This window comes from Pleurodeles waltl, chromosome 6 (assembly GCF_031143425.1).
Source record: "Pleurodeles waltl isolate 20211129_DDA chromosome 6, aPleWal1.hap1.20221129, whole genome shotgun sequence".
Classification (NCBI taxonomy): domain Eukaryota; kingdom Metazoa; phylum Chordata; class Amphibia; order Caudata; family Salamandridae; genus Pleurodeles; species Pleurodeles waltl.
Window position 1 is genome coordinate 443146798 of NC_090445.1, and position 20768 is coordinate 443167565.

The window sequence follows — 20768 nt, forward strand, 5'->3', positions numbered from 1 at the left end:
GAAATCACAATGAACAGTAACTTTGTAGGATTCTTGCAATTTGTTTTCCCAAAATATAATAATTTCTTCTATGCTCCTTCATGCAGAAGCATATCCCTGCCAAGGCTTGACTCCAATTGTTGTTCCTCCGTGCCTCCAAAGCCTGCACCTAAATGCCTAGAGATTGAAAGGGGCAACCTGAGCTAATTTTCTCTTTGTCCTGATGTAATGAATATGACCTTTCCTTACCCATTCTTCTCTCTGTCCTCATTTTCCTCATCAGAGTCCTGACTAATCCTGTATAATTACTAAGTGAACCTATACTAATTTGTGGATGCAAGTTGGTGGTGTCCGAGTATGCCTTTGGAGGCCTATTCCTCGAACTGAGCAAGCATATCTACAGTTGAAACTCAGGCAGACATGCTGGTGAAGAAATCCTAAGGTCTCTAAAGTAATAAGTCAAACAAATATCCTGTGGGAATCATTCACCAAAACTTCTACTTTTGTTTTGAAAGTGAAGCTACAAATGGAGTTTGCACACTTTCAAACAAATAGAAATGTTGGTGAATATGTCCGACAGGACATTTGTTTAACTTCTTACACTTACTCTGGTTCTCTTTGGCAATCATGATGGTCCTTGTGTAGCATACATAAGTTCCCTAACAAGCACTTCAAAATGTATTTCTTGCCTTTAACACTTTGCCACACAGGGTACTCCATGATAATGTGTCATATGTTCTGCCAACTACTATGTACAGTACTGGGACTATAATGCACGTTAATTGAATAGAACACCTTTCATGTTCTGATAGTGGATATAGGTCTCAAGCAGGCCATAAGAAAGTCCAGGATTTCCTGAAGTAGATGAAGTAAAATTCTGTGGCTGCTTGCCTATCAAAGCAGTGGCCCATGGATGTTAGGTATCCATGCACAGCCACTGAAAGGATTACCCAACGGCAGCTCCACTTCAGTCGATTTCCCAGAACTTTGCTTTAGTATGATACAACGTAAAGCAAGTAGGGACACAGAGGCCTAGCTGAGATGGGCACTGGGAACATTAATACTGACTTTCCTTCCGCTTTCCATGCTTCGAGCACACTTTACACCGAAGACATGGACAATCCTTTTTGGGTGTTTTAGGAATGGTATCAGCAAAGTGTTGCTCCTGCAGCCTTGCCACATCCTCTAGAACATATGAGGTGGAGGCTGCTGCTGCTTCTGTAAGAGCAGTGAGACTTTCAATTACAGACAACTGGAAGTCAAGGAAAGTCATGAGTCTTCCTGTGTTTGTCTCATGGTAAACAACATACGCATTGTATGTTGCCATCTGGAGTAGGTGGGTAATCAGTTTCTTGTACCAAGTCTGAATTTTATGACACACATTGTATGGTTGAAGAACCTGGTCGTTCTTGTCCACTCCGTACTTATTGTAATCAAGTATACAGATGGGCTTGTGGACTTCGGCCATCTGACCCCAAACCATGATGAAGAAGTGCTCTCATCAATTGTAGTGAACACATATACATCACGCCTATCCAAGAACTTGACTGTGAACAGTTCGTTGGAACGCAATGCAGTGCTCTGGGATTTTTGGAGCTTCTTGCAAACAAGCTCCTGAGGGAATCATTTGCGGTTTCAACGAACTGTACCTCAGGCCACAGTGCCAGATTTGTAGAGCTCACTGAACAGCTCTACTCCTGTATAAATATTGTCCACATAAAGGTTATAACCTTTCTGAAGGAGTGGCTGGACAAGTTCCCATACAATCCTACCTATGACCCCTAATGTGTGAGGGAAACCTACAGGACTTAAAGTAGAGTACTTTCCTGTATACACTCTCAAGCTGTACACACAGCCATAAGAGCACTCACACAGCATGTACAGCTATATGACATAGCGAGCTCTTTTGCTCGTAATGTACTGTCTGAACAGAAGCCGTCCTTTATGCAGGATCAAGGACTCATCGACTGCTATATTATTTCTTGGAGTATAGATCTCTGAAAACCTGGCAAACAAATGTTCCACGACAGGCCAAATTTAGAACAGCCTGTTATGGTCTGGATGGTCCCGGGGCAATGCAGCAGAATTGTCACTGAAATGCAGCATGCATGCAGTAGCGAAAAAGATCTCTCCTCATGTATGGGTTGAAGATGGGCGTTACTGTGCGAGTCATCTAGTAGGACTGTGAGGTGGGTTTCTGCACTAACCCTATTTTGAGCGTATGCCCAAAAATATATTCAACTCCGCCAACGAAGTGGGAGTCCACTATCGTGCCCTAGAACGAGGCCCTAGAGTGCCTCTATACTCCCTCAGAAATTGGTCTGCACGCAAATTTGTTTTCTGCACAATTTCCTGAATGAAGTCAACATCCAAAAATAGATGGACGTAGTCGACTGGCAAAATGTTAGCTGTATCGACTTTACATCCAGCGTCACCAGTAAAAGGTGGAATTTGGGGCTGAACTAAATCGGGGGGCTGCCAAGAGAGTACTCTCTCTGTGCTTGCAGCGGCACGCTCCTGCTCTCTGGGTTCGGCTAACCCGCTGTTGTCCCACTGCGCAGACTGTGCTTGCAAAGGGACAACACGACTGTCATTGTCTCCCTCAAAATCACTCGAAGAGATGTTGTCGGATGGGACTCCGCCAACTGAAGAATCACTCCCAGATTCTGTCCCATTGTCCTCTCCCTCAGATGCTGTCTCAGTCTCTGACCCTGCCTCAGAGCTATCCTCCATAACCTGAGTTAGGGCTTGAGCAGCAGTCATCCAACAAGACGCCATCTCGTCTACTGGCTAAACTGTCCCTCTAAAGTACTAGCCTACGTAGAAGGCTGATAGAGTCACAAAATTGCTTGTGGGTGTGTGTGATGTGTCCAGTAGTAAATGTTGTCACCTTACCTTTGCTTCTACTCTGATTCAGCAGATTCTCTGAGGACCCTGAAAAAAACAAAAAATACTTTATTTCTTTATCCCAGAAGTGTAAAACGACACCACCAACGCGTTTCGACCTCTCGGTCTTGTTCACAGTTTATAAAAAACACCTTCCCATGAGTCTCTATTTATAGTTTGTTTCCCTGCTACCCACCAAGTGCATTATGGAACATGTGGTCTCACCAGCGTTTGATAAAAACACCAAGCATATCGAAAGCCCAAAGCCATCATTTTCAAACATCCAATTTGGCTTAATATTGGTAAAACATATTAACAGATATTAATCATAATAATTTTCATACACAAATAAAGAGAAGTTTTTTTTAATTACTATTTCAGTCATGTCTATAATGCCAGATGGATGTGAAGGATGTTAAATAATCGTTGTGTGCAATACATTCGGGGGAGATATTATTATACTACAAAAATAATAATGTTAACCATATTTAGGGAAACTTATCTTCCTTATACTTATTGATCAGATGTATCTGATTGGTACAATTTCACGATCAAATCCAGATTGTGATGCACCTGTCTATTTGCATATGCATATATATATATATATATATATATATATATATATATGTATAGACATCATGCTTTCCTCCCTTTATGTTAGCACAATCTATACTCAGTCTTTTAGCATTATTTCAGGGTCAGATCCTCATTGTACCTATTTCCATTTTGCATGTTATGTAGTACCATTTCCCCTTTATGTTAGCATAATCTCTATATGTTCCCTCCAGAGCCCCCCTCAGATTTTGATTGTTTCTTAGATGACAACCGCTATTTTTCTAATATATATTCCTCATAAATGGTAATGAAGTTCTTCATCACCATTAAGGCCCCTCTGGATCTTTGTTTTGAGCTGTATTATTAGTCGTGATTCCACGCACCTCAACCTGAGCTCCCGGTCCCCTCCTCTCTCATTCTTTTCAACTGCAGCGATCCCAAAGAACTTCATGTTTGTCCAGTTTTTGTCTTTGTGTGCATGCAAATGTTTTGCCATAGCATAGTTTGCATCTTTATTTTGCACAGCTCTTATGTGTTCTAGTATCTGTTTCTTTAGGGGACAGATCGTACTTCCCACGTAGCGTAACCCACATTCACACTCAATTATACACACTACGTGGGTGTTGTTGCACGTAATTCTCTTGGTAGAATGCTCCTGATGGATAGCATCCTGTATCCTATTATGCTACCAGAAAGCAACTAAGGTTTTATCCGGTACACCTAAAGCTCTTTCCACTAGAGGGAACGCAGCTATAGCTGTCTAAATGAGGAATATACACATCGCTGAAATATGTGTAGCAGCTACATGGAGAACTGTTTGCACTTTTACCAAACACTTTCTGAGTAATCTATTCGCTTAATTTGGACTATGGGTCTTCTTTTTTCTTTTCGACCACAGTTTGGAGGGGTGGGCTTGCTACTCTTTTCATGCTTATGATCATCAATGGAGATCCCTGAGAGCGAAGGAATGGTTTCTTACTTGTACTCCTAATTCCCTCTCAGGGGAATCTCCATTGAAATCATAAGCAACCTGCCCTTCTCCCCGGTGGCAGAGACAAAGCCGATTATTGGACGTTCACTTTCTCTACATAATACTTCGCCTGTCTCTGTAAAAAGAACTGTGGCAGCTGCCCCCTGCTGGGCATGATAGGATACCTGCTGATGGGCTCTGAGTCCTTAAAGGCACAGACTCTCTTTGCATATCTGTACAGTTGCAACCTATAGGGCTACATTGCCTTCTCCTTCTTTGTCTTTTTTCCTTCTAAAAGAAGGTTTTGTGAAAGAGATTTACATAGTTTCAAATAATGCAATTCCAGTAAATTTTCCTGATTAAAAAAACGAAGATAATATATATTAATATATATATATATATATATATATATATATATATATATATATATATATATATTATCCTTTTTTTAGTACAGTCTGAAGCAGTTGGCTTATATAGCCTTCTTACAGGCTGCATAACATTGCTGTCTTAAGTGTTTCTCTGGGATTTACTGAACAAAGGCGAACATCTACACTTAAGAAGATATACTGTCAAAAGGTGCTTTGGGATCCCCGCATGTGGGCGGGACTATTCAGTGCTTATGATTTCAATGGACATTCTCCTGCGAGAGAACTAGGATTACAAGTAAGGAACTATTCCTTCCTATGCAACACAACCTTTCAGTGGTAAGTTAAATGCTTTATTTTGCTCTTACACCCTAAGGTGATCTCTGAGACAGAGCACAAGACCAGTTCACTTATTAACTGCGTTTGAAAAGGACCAGATGTTTTTGGTGGTTGACTGCTTTAATGTTATTTTAAATATTGATGTATATTGAAATCTGACAACACTAAAAACACAGACTATTCAAAGCATGTGAATCTCTGTAACATTTGTGATGTTGATAGAAAACCATCTCTTGCTTACAGTAATTCATTAGAGGACATCACTATGCTCAAAACAAATATGTCATGCATCTCTCCCTTCTGGGGTAGGTATGAACGTTTGGAAGAGCAGCTGAATGACCTGACAGAACTCCACCAAAATGAAATGACCAATTTGAAGCAGGAGCTGGCTAGCATGGAAGAGAAAGTTGCTTATCAGTCCTACGAGAGAGCAAGGGACATACAGGTATGTTTACAGATAGAGTAACTCTTCACCAGAGAAATGATGATGGGTACACTCTGAAGGAGAGAAACAAATGTAGATGGAATGCATGATGTATTAAAAGGACCAATTTACAGAAGACACACCAAAAAGAGAGAATGTAATTGGTAGTTAGGGCCGCAAACAGGACATCGTCTGACCAGTGTAACTGGAGCTGGGCGCATAGGAATGCTAAGGGGCTACTACTCCAGGTTATTTATAAAGAAGTGTAAGGTTTCCCAGATACACATAGATGGGACCGGATTACTAAGGTGATGTGACTGGCTCTATCTCGCCTTTTTCTTTATATCTCATACACTAGGATTCAGAGTGTATGTCTTTGTCCTTCTTCCCTCCAATTACAACTTTGTGTTTAGAGTCACTTATCAACGTCTCAACCACTATAATAATAATAATATTAGCATATATGCCTACATCTCCACCGATTCGGATCTTATAGAGTGATTTTTACAACTTGTTGGATAAATGTACCAAGATTTCATTTTCTTGGTGGTTTTCGATAGCAGTGTGGTAGCCCTTGTATTGATGTTTCTGAACACAAGTTAACATATTGTATTATTATAATATAATGTGTATGTAGAGATCTTTCATTTTTGTGCTCACTAAAAAAATCAATAAAACATTTTGAATGGAAAAAAGAGGATCAATTTACTTCAATAGTGGTTGAAGAAGAGGCACACAGACGAATCACTTCAACGATGAACATAAACAAACAGTGTAACAGTATTACTATGGTTAAGAGTCATGCCCTGGGTAGGTATTGCCTGGATTTCAGGCTACCAGATAGTTTGTCAGCTCTAGTGCATTACTCACATTTCTAAATATTATAGACAGGTCACACACTTGTTAATTTTCAGAAGGGTCTCCAGCAGTTTTTTGCTGCCGGAGGAGGTATTCGGAAATGGCAAAATGTCTTTGCTCTGGACAGCTTCTACACAAGAAATTACTTTCAGTTATTTTAATACTGGCCCAGTTACCTAGCCATGTTTACTTAATCTGACCCCCAAAGTAAACCTGTTTTACATATTTATCTGGTTGTGCTGGGCCTCTTCTTAGACAGACATTTTCTGTGTACCTAGGCTGATAGAGGTAGCTATAGCAGAACAGCTTAGGCTGAACTAGGAGACATGCAAAGCTCCTACTATACCACTTATATCAGATAGCACTATATAATAAGAATCACAATACTCAGAGTTACTAAAAAATAAAGGTACTTTATTTTAGTGACAATGTGCCAAAAGTATCTCAGAGGATATACTCCCTTAGGAGGTAAGTAAAATACACAAAATATACACACAAACCAAAATCAGGTAAGTAAACAGTTAGAAAAGTAGTGCAAACACTGTAGAATACAATAGAATGCAATAGGCCTAGGGGCAACACAAACCATATACTAAGAAAGTGGAATGCGAACCACTTAGGGACTCCAGGCCTAGTGTAGTGTGTAGAGGGTCGCTGGGAGTGTAAGAAACCACTAAGGGTGTCCAAGATACCCCACCCCAAGACCCTGAAAAGTAGGTGTAAAGTGACCCTACTTCCTCAGAAACACACTAAAGTTGTGATAGGAGATTCTGCAAAGACCACAACTGATTGCAAAGCACTGAAGACGGATTCCTGGACCTGAGGACCTGCAAAGGAAGGGGACCAAGTCCAAGAGTCATAAAAGTGTCCAGGGGGGCATGAGCCCACTAAACCCCGGATGAAGGTGCAAAATCGATGCCTCCGGGTGGAAGAAGCTGTAGATTCTGCAACAACGGAAGATGTCAGGAACTTCTCCTTTGCACAGAAGATGTCCCACGGAATGCTGGAGGATGCAGAGTTGTTTCTTTGGAGAAAGTCCGCAAACAAGCCTTGCTAGCTACAAAGGTTGCCGTTGAAGAAAAAGGGTGCTGCCTGGGCCCAGGAAGGACCCGGAGGTCGCCACTTGGAAGAGGAGACAGAGAGGGCCCTCAGCAACACAGAGAGCCCACGGACAAGAAGGCAGCGCCCGCAGAAGTACTTGAACACAGGTTCAAGAAAACTGAGCACAGCTGTCGTCTCAACACTACAAAAGAGGGTCCCACGAAGCCGGAGCTCAACTCAGCGAGTTGAACAATGCAGGACGGAGTGCTGGGGACCTGGGCTGTGCTGTGCCGAAGGATTCCTTGCAAAAGTGCACAGAAGCCCTAGCAGCTGCAGTTCACTCAGTACACAGGATTATTGTCTGGAGAGGGGAGGCAAGGACTTACCTCCTCCAAATTTGGACAGATGGACCACTGGACTGTCGGGGTCACTTGGATCCACCAACTGTGTTCCAGGGACCACGCTTGTCACGATAAGAGGGGACCCAGAGGACCGGTGAAGCTGAAGTTTGGTGCCTGCGTTAGAAGGGGGAAGACTCCGTCAACCCACTGGAGATTTCTTCTTGCCTTCCAGTGCAGGGTGAAGGCAGACAGCCTCCAGAGTATGCACCACCAGGAAACAGTTGAGAAAGATGGCAGGATTAGGTGCTGCAATGTCGCTGGTAGTCTTCTTGCTACTTTGTTGCAGTTGTGCAGGCGTCCTGGAGCAGTCAGCGGTCGATCCTTGGCAGAAGTCGAAGAGGGAGATGCAGAGGAACTCTGGTGAATTCTTGCAAGTCGTTATCTGAGGAAAAGCCCACAGGAGAGACCCTAAATAGCCCTCAGAGGAGGATTGGCCACCTAGTGAGGTAAGCACCTATCAGGAGGGGTCTCTGTCGTCACCTGCTGGCACTGGCCACTCAGAGGCCTCTATTGTGCCAGCACACCTCTGGATTCAAGATGGCAGAGTTCTGATGGATACAACTACCTGTGGCTTCCTCACCTAATGAATACTCCCCTTGCGCCAGCACTCGACGGAAATCTTCTTACTAGCTTCTGCACATCGACGAGGACGTCACATTTGCCCACGCGACGCCGTCTGACGTCATACAGGCAATAAGAGGTCCACGCCGACGTCAGTTCCCTTATTTCCGTGCCATCGAAACGGTTATCTTCGAGGGAGCTACTGTTGCTGTTCGACAGTTACAGTGTGTTTTTTGGCTGTATTTTTTCTCTGAGATTACAATGTCGCAGAGGAAGTCAGGTTTTAAGCCCTGTCGTGATTGTGGGGGCAAAATGTCGGTAACGGACCCACATTCTGACTGTTTGTGGTGTCTAAGTTCCGATCATGATGTTGGCAGGTGTGATTCATGTCAGCATATGAATCCGAAGGCCCTGAAAGAGCGCGCGGCCAAGCTTTTCATGGCGAAGACGAAAAAGAAGGAGAAGAGACACCATCGAAAATCCTCGTCAGCGAAGTCTCATCTGCGTCATCGGGACTCCCGGCGTCGTCGAGAATCACGGCGCCGGTCGAGTAAAGAGAGGTCTCGGTCGCCATCGACTCGGCGTCGGAAGACTTGGGAGGTCAGTCCCACAGTCACTCCCCATCCGTCGACGCCGTTGCCTTCTCCAGCCTCACCAACTTCGCCCGGATCTTCGGGCCAACCGCCTTCAGTGTTTGAGGTTCCACAGCCTCAACTGTTTTCTCCGACGTTGCAGACGTCGAGGCCGGCGTCGCCTTCGATCCAGGCACCCCAGTACCCGGCTTTTCCGGCCCCTGGAGCCGATAATACCGCATTTTTAAATGCGATGTTCTTCATCTTTCAGCAGATGGCTCCAGGTGGTGCACCGGCTGGGCCTTCGGGCCCTTTGGCTTTTAACATGGGTGCTCCGGCTCCGCTTCGACCAGCACCCTTTATGCCCTTTCTCCCCCTGGGGAACGTGGGCTCGGCGCCGGTGTCGGCTCCAGAGACTTCGGCTCCGAGAGTTTCGGCTCCAGCGGCCTCGGTGTTTCGGCCAGTGACGCCGTCTAGGCCTTCTACGACTCCGAAGCAGTCTTCTCTCCATCCGACTCCTGGTTCGGCGCCGAAGGTACCTGCGGCGCCTGTAGACCCGACGTCGGACGGATCCGGAGATCGGCGTCGTTCTTCGACATCTGCTGGCGACATGTCGACGCCGAGGATTGAGGAGAGGCTGCACTCGAGGAGGCTTGCTCTCCGTCTCCTGGAAGAACAAGAGTACCAGCAGAACCTGGAGGAAGGAGAGATTGAGGACTCTCGTGAGGGTCTCCATGGGCTGGATACGGCTAGTGGCCTAGATACTTCCCCTGAGTGGGACTTGTCATCTCCTGGGGAGTATACAGAAGAGGCAGCCACTTTTCATGCTGTTATCAGGAAGGCAGCTAACTTTTTGGATCTGCCTTTGCCGGTGACTGAAGCGAAGCAGAACCTTTTGACAGAGGTGTTGCACCCGGCCTCTACATCAGCAGAACCACTTTTGCCGTTCAACGAGGCGCTGCTGGAACCTGTTTTGGAGGTCTGGAAGAAGCCGGTGTCTTCTTCGGCTGTCAATAGGTCTGTGGCTAGGAGGTATCGGGCTGCACCGGCTGACCCTGGCTTTCTTACCAGACATCCTACACCTGAAAGCTTGGTGGTCCAGGCTTCCTGCTCGGCAAGGTCTGCGCCTGGGTCTTTTCCATCTGTGCCATCGGATAGAGACTCCAAGAAGATGGACATGGCATCCAAAAAGGTGTTCTCGTCATGTAGCATGGCATTAAAGTCCACCAATGCTACATGTATTTTAGGGAGGTACATTTATGCTCTGATGGACGAAATTACATCTACGCATATGGAGATCCCTCAAGGGCTATTGAATCTGGTATCGGACGCTCAAGCTCCTGCAACTCAGGTTATCCAATCTGGGTTGGATACAACTGACTCTGTGGCTAGAGCAATGGGCACTGCTGTAGTTACGAGGAGGCAGGCTTGGCTTCATAACTCAGGGTTTTAATCGGATGTACAGTCGACCCTCCTGGACCTCCCTTTTGATGGGGACAAGCTCTTTGGTGCCAAGGCGGATTCGGCCTTAGAGAGGTTTAAGGAGAGCAGGGCCATGGCCAAGTCGCTAGGCTTGCAAGCCACTTCTTCTGCCTCCTCCAGATTTTTTAGGAGGTTTCGAGGATTTGGTCATGGCTCCTCCTCCTCCTCCTTTCGTGGGAAATTCCAGCAGCCTACCTCTGCTCTCTCCTATAGATCTTTTAGAGGGAGGGGTAGGGTCCGTACCAGGGGAGCCTCTCAGCAGCACTCTGCCTCTTCCTCTTCCTCTGGAGGGGTGCAGCAGGGGAAGCAGCCTTAGGCTTCCACCAATTCCCACTCACTCTTCTCCTATAGGGGGGAGGTTACTGTATTTTCCCCACAAGTGGGAGGTCATCACTTAAGACTCTTGGGTTACCAGCATTGTGAGAAAAGGCTACACCCTTCCCTTTCGGGAGTTTCCGCCCCCCATCCCGCCCCGCCCATCTTATTGTTCAGAAGAACACCTCCTGTTGTTAGAACAGGAGGTTCAAGTCCTCCTTTCAAAGGGCGCGGTGCAGTTGGTTCCAGAGCAGGAAAGGGGTCAAGGTTGTTACTCGAGGTACTTCCTGATTCCCAAGAAGGATGGTCGGTTGAGACCAATCCTGGACCTGAGGATTTTGAATTGGTTCCTCAAACAGGAAAAGTTCAAGATGCTGACCCTAGCTCAGGTGCTTTTGGCGTTGAACAAGGGAGATTGGATGGTGTCTGTCGACTTGCAGGATGCTTACTTTCATATCCCGATACTCAAGTCGCACAGGAAGTATCTCCGGTTTGTGGTGGGGTCGCAGCACTATCAGTTTGCGGTCCTCCCGTTTGGTCTTACTTCAGCACCTCGAGTCTTCACGAAGGTGATGTCGGTGGTTGCGGCAGAGCTCAGAAGGAAGGGGATAGCAGTATTCCCTTACCTGGACGATTGGTTGATCAAAGCCAAGTCCCCGGAGCTCGTGTTGCATCATCTGCAGTCGACAACCAGTTGTTGTTCGACCTGGGCTTTTCGGTGAACGTGCCCAAATCTCACCTAGAGCCCTCTCAGCGCCTCCTGTTCATAGGGGCAGTACTGGATACAACATTGAATCGAGCCTTTCCTCCGCCTCAGCGGATTCAAGACATTCAGGCGTTGGTTCCAATGTTTCAAAGTGGAGCGGTCATTCCAGTCCTCAAGGTCCTATGTCTGCTCGGTATGTTTGCCTCCTGCATACTGTTGGTCACACATGCTCGCTGGCACATGAGGGCTCTTCAGTGGTGCCTCCGAAGGCAGTGGTCTCAACACAAAGGAGATCTCGAAGGTTCTGTGAAGATCTCCAGAGACGCTGCCTCGGATTTGAAGTGGTGGATTGCGGGCGACAATCTTTCCCGGGGAAGGCCGTTCACGCAGCCTCCACCAGTGACCACGGTCATAACGGATGCTTCCACTCTAGGGTGGGGAGCTCATCTGGGGGACCTGGAGATCAAAGGGATTTGGTCTCCAGTGGAACAGATGTTTCATATCAATCTGTTAGAATTACGGGCTGTACGTCTGGCTCTCAAGGCCTTCCTCCCATCCCTTCGCGGTCAGTCGGTTCAGGTCCTGACGGACAATACTACCGCGTTGTGGTATATAAACAAACAGGGAGGAGTGGGGTCGTATCTTCTCTGCAGAGAAGCTCTTCGGCTATGGTCCTGGGCAAAGGACCATCAGATTTGCTTGGTAGCAAATCATCTGGCCGGAGTCTTGAATGTACGTGCGGACAGTCTCAGTCGCCATTTCTCGACCGACCACGAGTGGCGTCTCCATCCAGATCAAGTCCTTCTAATCTTCCAGATGTGGGGGTTTCCTCAGATAGATCTGTTTGCCACCCGGGAGAACTCGCACTGCCCGTTATTCTGCAGCCTCCAGTGTCCGGTGCAAGGAGCGTTGGGGGTTGCGTTTCAAAGAAACTGGTGCGACCAGTTGCTTTACTCGTTTCCCCCCATACCCTTGATTCCTCGAGTGTTGCGGAAAATACGCCAAGACCGGGCCCAAGTAATCTTAATTGTTCCGGATTGGCCAAGGAGGGTGTGGTATTCCGACCTTCTTCAACTCTCAATGTGCCCTCCGCTCCGTCTCCCTCTCAGGGCAGACCTCCTCTCGCAGTCGCAGGGGCAGGTTTTACACCCCAACCTCCAGAGCCTGCACCTTCATGCCTGGAGATTGAACGGGGCAACCTGAGTTCCTTTTCTCTCCCGCCTGATGTAGTGGATGTTATCTTAGCGGCCAGGCGACACTCCACTAAATCTATCTACGCTAATAGGTGGTCTAAATTTGTGGTATGGTGTGGAGAGAGGCAGATTGATCCCTTACGTGCTCATTTGTCGGATGTTTTATCTTTTGCTTTGTCTTTAGCACAGAGGGGTTGTGCAGTGGCTACTGTTAAGGGTTACTTGTCTGCCTTGTCAGCCTTTATTTGTCTTCCAGACCAGCCTTCGTTATTTAAATCTCCTATAGTACTTAGATTCTTGAAGGGCCTTATGAATAAATTTCCTCCAAATCCTTTTGTTATGCCTCAATGGGATTTGTCCTTGGTTCTAACTTTCCTTATGGGGTCCCCTTTTGAGCCTATGCATTCTTGCCCCATAAGATTGTTAGTTCTTAAAACAGTTTTCCTGGTTGCTATAACATCTGCAAGGAGAGTGAGTGAGTTGCAGGCTCTATCGGTAAAACCCCCTTATACAACTTTTTATGGGGATAAGGTGGTGTTGAGGACCAAGGCTGCTTTCCTTCCGAAGGTTGTTTCACCCTTTCATTTGGCCCAGACAATTACTCTTTCCACGTTTTATCCTCCGCCTCATCATTCAAAGGAAGAAGAGAGACTACACCGCTTGGACCCAAAGAGGGCGTTAAGCTTTTGCATAGACAGTACAAAGGTATTCAGGCTGGAGGATCAGCTTTTCATCGGTTACGTGGGAAAGAGGAGAGGAAAGGCAGTCCACAAGAGAACACTCTCCAGGTGGGTTGTTCTTTGCATTAAAATGTGTTATTCTTTAGCAAAGAAGGAACCCCCTGATGGTATAAGAGCTCATTCCACCAGAGCTAAGTCGGCCTCTTCGGCCTTAGCTAGGGGTGTCCCTGTGGTTGACATCTGCAAGGCCGCAACTTGGTCATCCCTTCATACTTTTGCGAAGCATTACTGCTTGGACTCTGAGGTCAGAAGGGATGGCCATTTTGCACGGTCGGTGCTGCAGGATTTCTTGGTTTGACCATTCAGGCACCCACCACCGAGTGCGGTACTGCTTTGGGACTCTATTCATTAGGTGAGGAATCCACAGGTAGTTGTATCCATCAGAAGAACGATTTACTTACCTTCGGTAATGACTTTTCTGGTGGATACATTAGCTACCTGTGGATTCCTCACGGTCCCACCCACCTCCCCGTTGCCTGTCTGGTCTAACCAAGTAATTCTTGAGTGTGCTCCTCTTGGTTTTGAGGATTGGTATATATCATGTATATATGTTTATGTATATATATATATATATATATATATATATATATATATATATATATATATATATATATATATAGTTCATATATTTATTTACTTGTTTTAAAAAAAACAAAAAAAAAAACAAAAAAAAAATAGACCGACTTCTCAGAATGATGTGTTTGTTTGAAATATCGTTGAATATTGCTATTGTTCTTTCATCTCAATGAATTATTATTCTCAGGCACGTAAAAAATGTTGGTACTGATGTCGGTACGTCGGCGAGGACCTCTTATTGCCTGTATTTTTTTTGTAAACAAATTTTATTGCATTTCTTAACGGCAATAAGTAGGAAATTCAACACTTGTGAGTACATAGCAATAAAAAATTAAAAAACAACTTTTACATACTCATAAGACCAGTGATCTCCAACCCACTCATTCCCACTTAACTAGCATTCTATTGTCATGTTATCTACCCTACTCCCCATCCCTCAACCTCCCCAACTGTACCCTCCCCCCGTGATGATACTAGTAGTATGCCTAGATTGTCGTTTTGTGTGTAGATGTGATATGAAGGAGTCAGCCCTCTGCTCTTAACGTGTACGTGGTTCTCCGAATAGCCTACACCTAGAATCTCACCTCTGGGTCATCTTGCACTGCAACTATTTGTTGGGACTATTGACAGTTTCAAAATGGCATCTTATCACCCTTCGCTTAGGGGGACTGGTTCAACCCGGCTTTCTTCTTTAAAGGAATCAAGTATTGCATCCCAGCATTGTGCCGCCCCCAGGGGCCGTCTACCCCTTCTCTCCTCACTATGAAGGACAGAGCTCTCACACCCAGCCCATCTAATTAGCTCTCTGGACCATTGGGACAATCTTGGTCCAATCGGCTTTTTCCAGGATATCGCTATTTCCCTCTTGGCCAACACGAAGGCCAGATCCCTGAATCTGTTGGTTATTTTGTACTTAGCCGTGCGTGGAAACCACCCTAGCAAACATTGCCCTATCGTGCAAGGGGCTTCTATTCCCATCGCTCCAGACACCAGTCTACACACCCCTGCCCAAAATCCCTCCGCAACAGGGCAGTTCCAGAACATATGTCCAAATTCAGCCCTCTCCAACCCGCACCTCGGGCATCCCAATCCCTCCACCCCAAAGTATCTGCTGATCCGTTCAGGAGTGAGATAAGCCCTATGTAGGACATAAAAATTAATCAGCTTAAATCTGGCATTGCGAGTCATCTTAGGGAAACCACCAAGCGTACGCTCCCAATCCTCGTCGGATATAGCTGTGCCCAGGTCTACCTCCCAGGACAATTTGAGCTGAGACAAAGGTGTGGCCATATCCTCCCGAATTCTGTTGTAAAGGTTAGAAACTGCTCTGAAGGCCCCCGAAGAGGTCACCAAATATGTACAGGTTGTTTGTGTTGCGGGCCCCCCAGTTCCTGTTAACCAATGTTTTCTGATACTAGCCGCCACAGAGCCAAATAATAATAAGTGTCCCCTCTGTAGATTAAATTGTGACCGCAGTGCTTCAAATGACATCAGTGTTCCCTCCCTAAACAGTGCTCCCACCGACTGTATCCCAGCTTCCACCCAGGACCGGAGGCCGCCCCAGTCTCCACGATGAGGTAAAGCCCTTAAGGACATGAGGGGAAGGTCCGGGGAGTAAGGAGCCCCTACTTTGATTTTACGCAAAAATCTCCTCCAACATCGCGCAAGGACTTTAAACTCAGGGGAGTCATTCTTCCCCATACTCGGGTACCCTAGTAACAGTTCGTATAATCTAGCTTCTGGGGGAGTAAACGCCTTAACCCTCAACCCTGTTGCAGCCCTGCTGGATATCCATTGTGCCAACCATTGAAGTTGCGCTGCCAAGTAATAAGCCTCAAAATCCGGGACTGCTAGGCCACCATCTATTGAACGCCTCTGAAGTTTGGACAGAGCAACTCGCTTTCGACTGTCTCCCCAGATAAATGCTATGACCATGGTCTCCAGTTCTGTAAATATGGCCTTAGGAACCCATACCGGCAGGACTGTGAAATAGTACAGGAGACGAGGCAGTACCACCATCTTAAGGATGGCTACCCTCCCTGCCACAGATAAAGGCAAGGTTTGCCAAAAAGCCATGTTGGATCGGGTAGAACTCAGTGCGCCTCCAATATTGCTGTCGATTATATCCTGTGGGTCGTGAAAAACCTTGACCCCCAAGTATGAGAGGCATCTTGGAACCCACTGGACATTTCCCAATTCTAATGGAGGCGTTACTGTAGCATTCAAAGGAAACAAGCCGGTCTTACCCCAATTCACCCGTAGACCAGAAAGCTCACCAAACTGCGAAAGCAACTGTTGGGCCCGGGGTAGGTCTCTGTGTATATCGTCTAGGAAAATCAATAGATCGTCTGCATACAACGCTATTTGATGTCTCTTGTCCCCTGCCACTATACCAGGGCCCCCTCTCCCCCCCCGCGCCGCCGCCGCCGCCAACGGCTCCATAGCCAGTGCAAACAACAGCGGCGATAGGGGGCATCCCTGTCTGGTACCCCGTTCAACGACATAGGGGTTGGATATGATCCGTCCCGTACGTACTCTAGCAATGGGTTTAGTATACAGCAGTCTGACCCAGGCAATGTATTCCGGTCCAAATCAAAGATGGGACAACACTGTATAAAGGAATGACCACTCCAAGCTGTCAAAGGCCTTTTCTATATCGACTGCGAGTACTCCGGGGGCTGAGCTGGACGATTTTCGATCATTCATGACTGCTATAAATCTGCGTATGTTATCCGCTGTGCTGCGCCCCGGGATGAACCCCGCCTGATCAGTATGAATTAGTGTTGTCATGTGGGGGAGCAGTCTAGTGGCCAGAACCTTACTGAGGATCTTGTAGTCCAGGTTCAGCATGGATAGAGGTCTGTATGCCCCAGCTTCCGTTGGATTTTTCCCTGTTTTAAGCAAGGGTATTATTACTGCCTCCCTCGCTGTTGCCGGTAAGATTCCCCTATCTCTGGCAGATTGATATAGAATCTCGAGTCTAGGAGCTAACTGATCTATATATGCGGCATAGAATTCGATGGGAAGACCATCTGTACCCGGAGTCTTTCCCCTCGATAGCTCACTAATGGCCTTCCGAATCTCTGGTTGTGTAATGGGGCCCTCAAGTTGTGGTGTAGCATCTGGCGGCAGTGTCTGCAACTGCAGTCCAGATACATAATTATCGATAGAGCTACCGTCTGTACAGAGAGTGCTTTTATATAATCGTTCATAAAAGGCCATCAGGTGAGAGTTAATTTGCTCCTGCCCGTAAAGGGAATTCCCATCCTCCGAGATCATTTCCAGGATGGGCGATGTCTTATGTGTTTGCGATACCACCCAAGCTAACATCCGACCTGCTTTGTCTCTCTCCTCATGTGCCCGTGTAATATAGTTTTGGTAGTCAAAACATCTAAGGCGCTCCACACAGTCAGCCACCGTTGCTCTAAGCTCTAAGATAGAAGGCTGAAGGAGCGGATTTTCAGGCCTTTTTTTCTCCACCTCCCGCAGTTCACTCTCTGCTTTTTCAGTATCCCTAAGTAAAGACCTTCGGACCCCCACAGCACCCGCAATACAGCGCCCTCGCACTACCACCTTAAAAGCGTCCCATTCAATCAATGGGTTATTTGTCGAAGCCTCATTATCTATAAAGTAATGGACAATATGCTGTCTTAGCTCTTCCTGAAAGGGTTTGTCTTCTAGGGATTCAATCTTCAGCCGCCAGGTGGGGATGCGGGAAGGGGGTGAACCCCAGCCTATCTCCAATAAAAGAGGATTATGATCGGAGATAGTGCGGGACAGATATTCAACATTATGCACTCGAGGGGAAATGTCTGGCGAGCAGAAAAACACATCTAAACGGACATGGAGCTCGTGCCAAGGGGAGAAGAAGGAATAGTCTCTGGCCCCCGGGTGCAGCTTTCTCCAGACATCCACAAGTCCCCAACTCGCCTGCCAGGAAGAAAATAATCTTGCTACTCTCATCAACGGAGAATCGTGTAACGGGGGGTGGGAGCCATCTCTAGAAGGATCGGCCACACAATTAAAATCGCCCCCCATCACGAGGGGGAACTGCATATAGGCGGCCAAGTGGCCCGATAAGCGAGTGAAGAACTCCCCCTGATCCCCGTTCGGGGCATAGACATTAATCAACGCCAGATCCCTTCCCTCCAATCGCCCTCGGATTGCTACAAAACGACCCTCCGAGTCTATGAGCTTGTCCAAAAGTTGGAATGGGACCCCAGCTCCGATCCATATCAAAGTACCCCTGGAAAATGCAGAATAAGAGGTATAGTATGTCTGGCCTCTCCATCTTTTCTGCAGAGCAAGCCCTTCAGACTGGGTTAAGTGTGTTTCTTGAAGCAGCGCGATCTGAATCCCCCTCCGCTTCAAATGAGAAAATACCTTATATCTTTTAGCCATTGTGTGCATACCCCGTACATTCCATGATAAAAATTTATAATTGCCTAATGACGCCATAGCTGTGTTTCAAGCCCCATCTGTGTCCAATCCCGTGTAGGGCTAGCATTTACCATTAGGAACCCTGTTCTCACTTCACACACCATCAGTAGATCAGTGATAGATACCCACCATTCATCACTCCCCCTAAACATACCCCAACAATTAACACCCCAACTCCCTCTCCCCAGGACAAAAGTTAAAACAGCTCTCATCCAAACGACTCAAAATCTTAACTAGCTTATTGTAATTGGGGTTACTCCAAGTTCTTCGAAGGAGTGGGCCATCCCTCTGATCCCCACTACCGGATTACAGGGTGTCGTAGTACTTGTGGACCCATTTTCTCACCCATCTGGTGAGGATAACCTCCACAGCAACAGCCAGTGCTCCCTCCTCACTAAGCACCACGATGTCCGCCACTGGAAACCTTCATTACTAGGACAACTGCCACAAGAGCAGTTTGGTATGAGGGCTTTCATATGATACAGTCAGAGGTGCCCGGAGTTATGACTGGTCCCGATCCGTCGGATACCCGAGAGGACTCTGACTCATGCTCTGAATCAGATGGTTCACAGTTCGCTGCAGACTGCACTTGTGACCCGCGATCCGAGCCGTTCAATGAAGCTGCTGCCTCCATGGCTTTTCGCCTCTCCGTTTGCATCTCCCCATGCGAAGGACTGTTTACAGTACGGGCCGTTTTGCGTTTAGCCTCTCTCTTCCGCCCATGACCGGGGACTTGTCCCGGAGGACCATTCCCCTCTTGTGGAAGCTGGTCAAGCCATTGCCATACCTCTTCCGCCGTAGTGAAAAACTGTGTCCCTTCTTTGGTTACTACTCTAAGTTTTGCCGAGAACATCATGCCATATTGCAGACCTAATTGGCGCAGTTTCTGTTTTGCAGCACTGAAGGTGGCTCTTTGTTTCTGAACTTCCCGGGAAAAGTCTGGGAAAATACGAACCTTGTGGTTGTCCATTGTACGATCCCCTTTGGTTCTACTTTGATGCAATAGGTAGTCTCTGTCTCGGTAATGGAGCAGCTTGGCTATTATAGGCCTCGGGGGGGTTCCCGGTGGGGGAGGGCGTGCCGGAACTCTATGAGCCCTTTCAATGGCAAAAAAGGGAGAAAGTCCATCGCCCGCTAAGCCCTCTCGAAGCTATTGCTCGAGGAACTCCGCCAGGCCTGTTTGAGGGACACTTTCAGGCATTCCAATCACCCGAATGTTATTGCGCCGTGACCTATTCTCGGCATCTTCTGCTCTTAGTTCTAAGGTCCTAATTCTGGACTCCAGCAGTTTTGGGGCCTTAGTAGAATCCTTGACCTCCGGGAAGAGCTCTTTAAGTTGTCTGTCTGTGGTGGACACCTTTTCAGCCAGGCGGCGGTGATCGTCTCGTAGTACTGTAAAATCCGTGGCTAATGCATCAATTTTCCCCTCCAGTGCTACCCGGGAAGCCGTTATAGCTTGCAGGACATCTTGAAGTGTGGGATCGGTATGTTCACCCCCCGAGGCGTCATTTCTGTGTTCGGGCGTATCTGCCTGTGTCTCAACTGTGGGCCCCTCTTTTTGTTCTGTGTCTCTTCGGCGACCGGTTTTACCCATTTTCTGAGGTGTAGCTTCAACAACGACTGTTCAATGGTCATTAAACATTTATTCTTTCATCCCAACTCGGTGCCCTGCTCCGCCAGGGGGATCTCCAGTCCTTCATTAATAAATAGCTGTTTCCAGCACACTATGCCCGCGTGTGAGATTTATCGCCTCTTGTTACCAGCCATCCTCCTCACTCTAGACTACTGACCATTCCCGAGGGGTATTTCACTCCAGAAGGATGGGCCCCTCACTCCCTCCTCCTAGTCAGGGTGCGATCACATCAAGCCCAATTTCTTCACCGGTCATGGGGGGTACCTTCAAGTCTGACTGGCTCTCATCCTGGATTTTGGGGTCGCCTGCGCTCTTATGCTCTCAGCACCGCGCAATCGGGGGAATCTCCGCAGCACGGGGTCCTTTGTGCCGCTTCACCGTCTCGTCCGTGAGTCAGGGTGCGATCTCATCCAGCCCGATTACTTCGCTGTTCATGGGGAGAACCTTCAAGACGGAGTGGCTCTCAACTTGAATTTGGGGATCTCCTGCGCTCTTGTGCACACAGCGCCGCGTCATCAGGGGGAATCTCCGCAGTACGGGGACTTTTGCGCCGCTTCTCTGTCTCGTTCGAGTTCGCCCCTTCTAACCATTAGCTTCGCCTTTCTCGCTCCAGCCCCCTTCCGGCGGACCAAGGAGTCGGGCCGCACCGGAAAAGGCCCCTCGGATCCACCGCGTCTCTCTCAAGCAGTCGTCGCCAAAGGTAGGTTGTCTCTGGAGCCCCAGGAAAGA

The 20768-nt window shown here is 47.2% G+C and overlaps 1 protein-coding gene across 4 annotated transcripts in view; it reads left to right on the top strand.

Annotated features, from left to right (window-relative positions):
• The window catches only part of TMCC2 (transmembrane and coiled-coil domain family 2), a 647328-nt gene that overhangs the window by 570709 nt on the left and 55851 nt on the right, over positions 1-20768 (top strand). For all 4 annotated transcript variants that reach the window (XM_069238536.1, XM_069238538.1, XM_069238539.1 and 1 more), the window contains one exon: positions 5407-5542. In XM_069238536.1, the coding sequence (XP_069094637.1) occupies positions 5407-5542 (136 nt within the window). The remainder of the gene's footprint in view (positions 1-5406; positions 5543-20768) is intronic.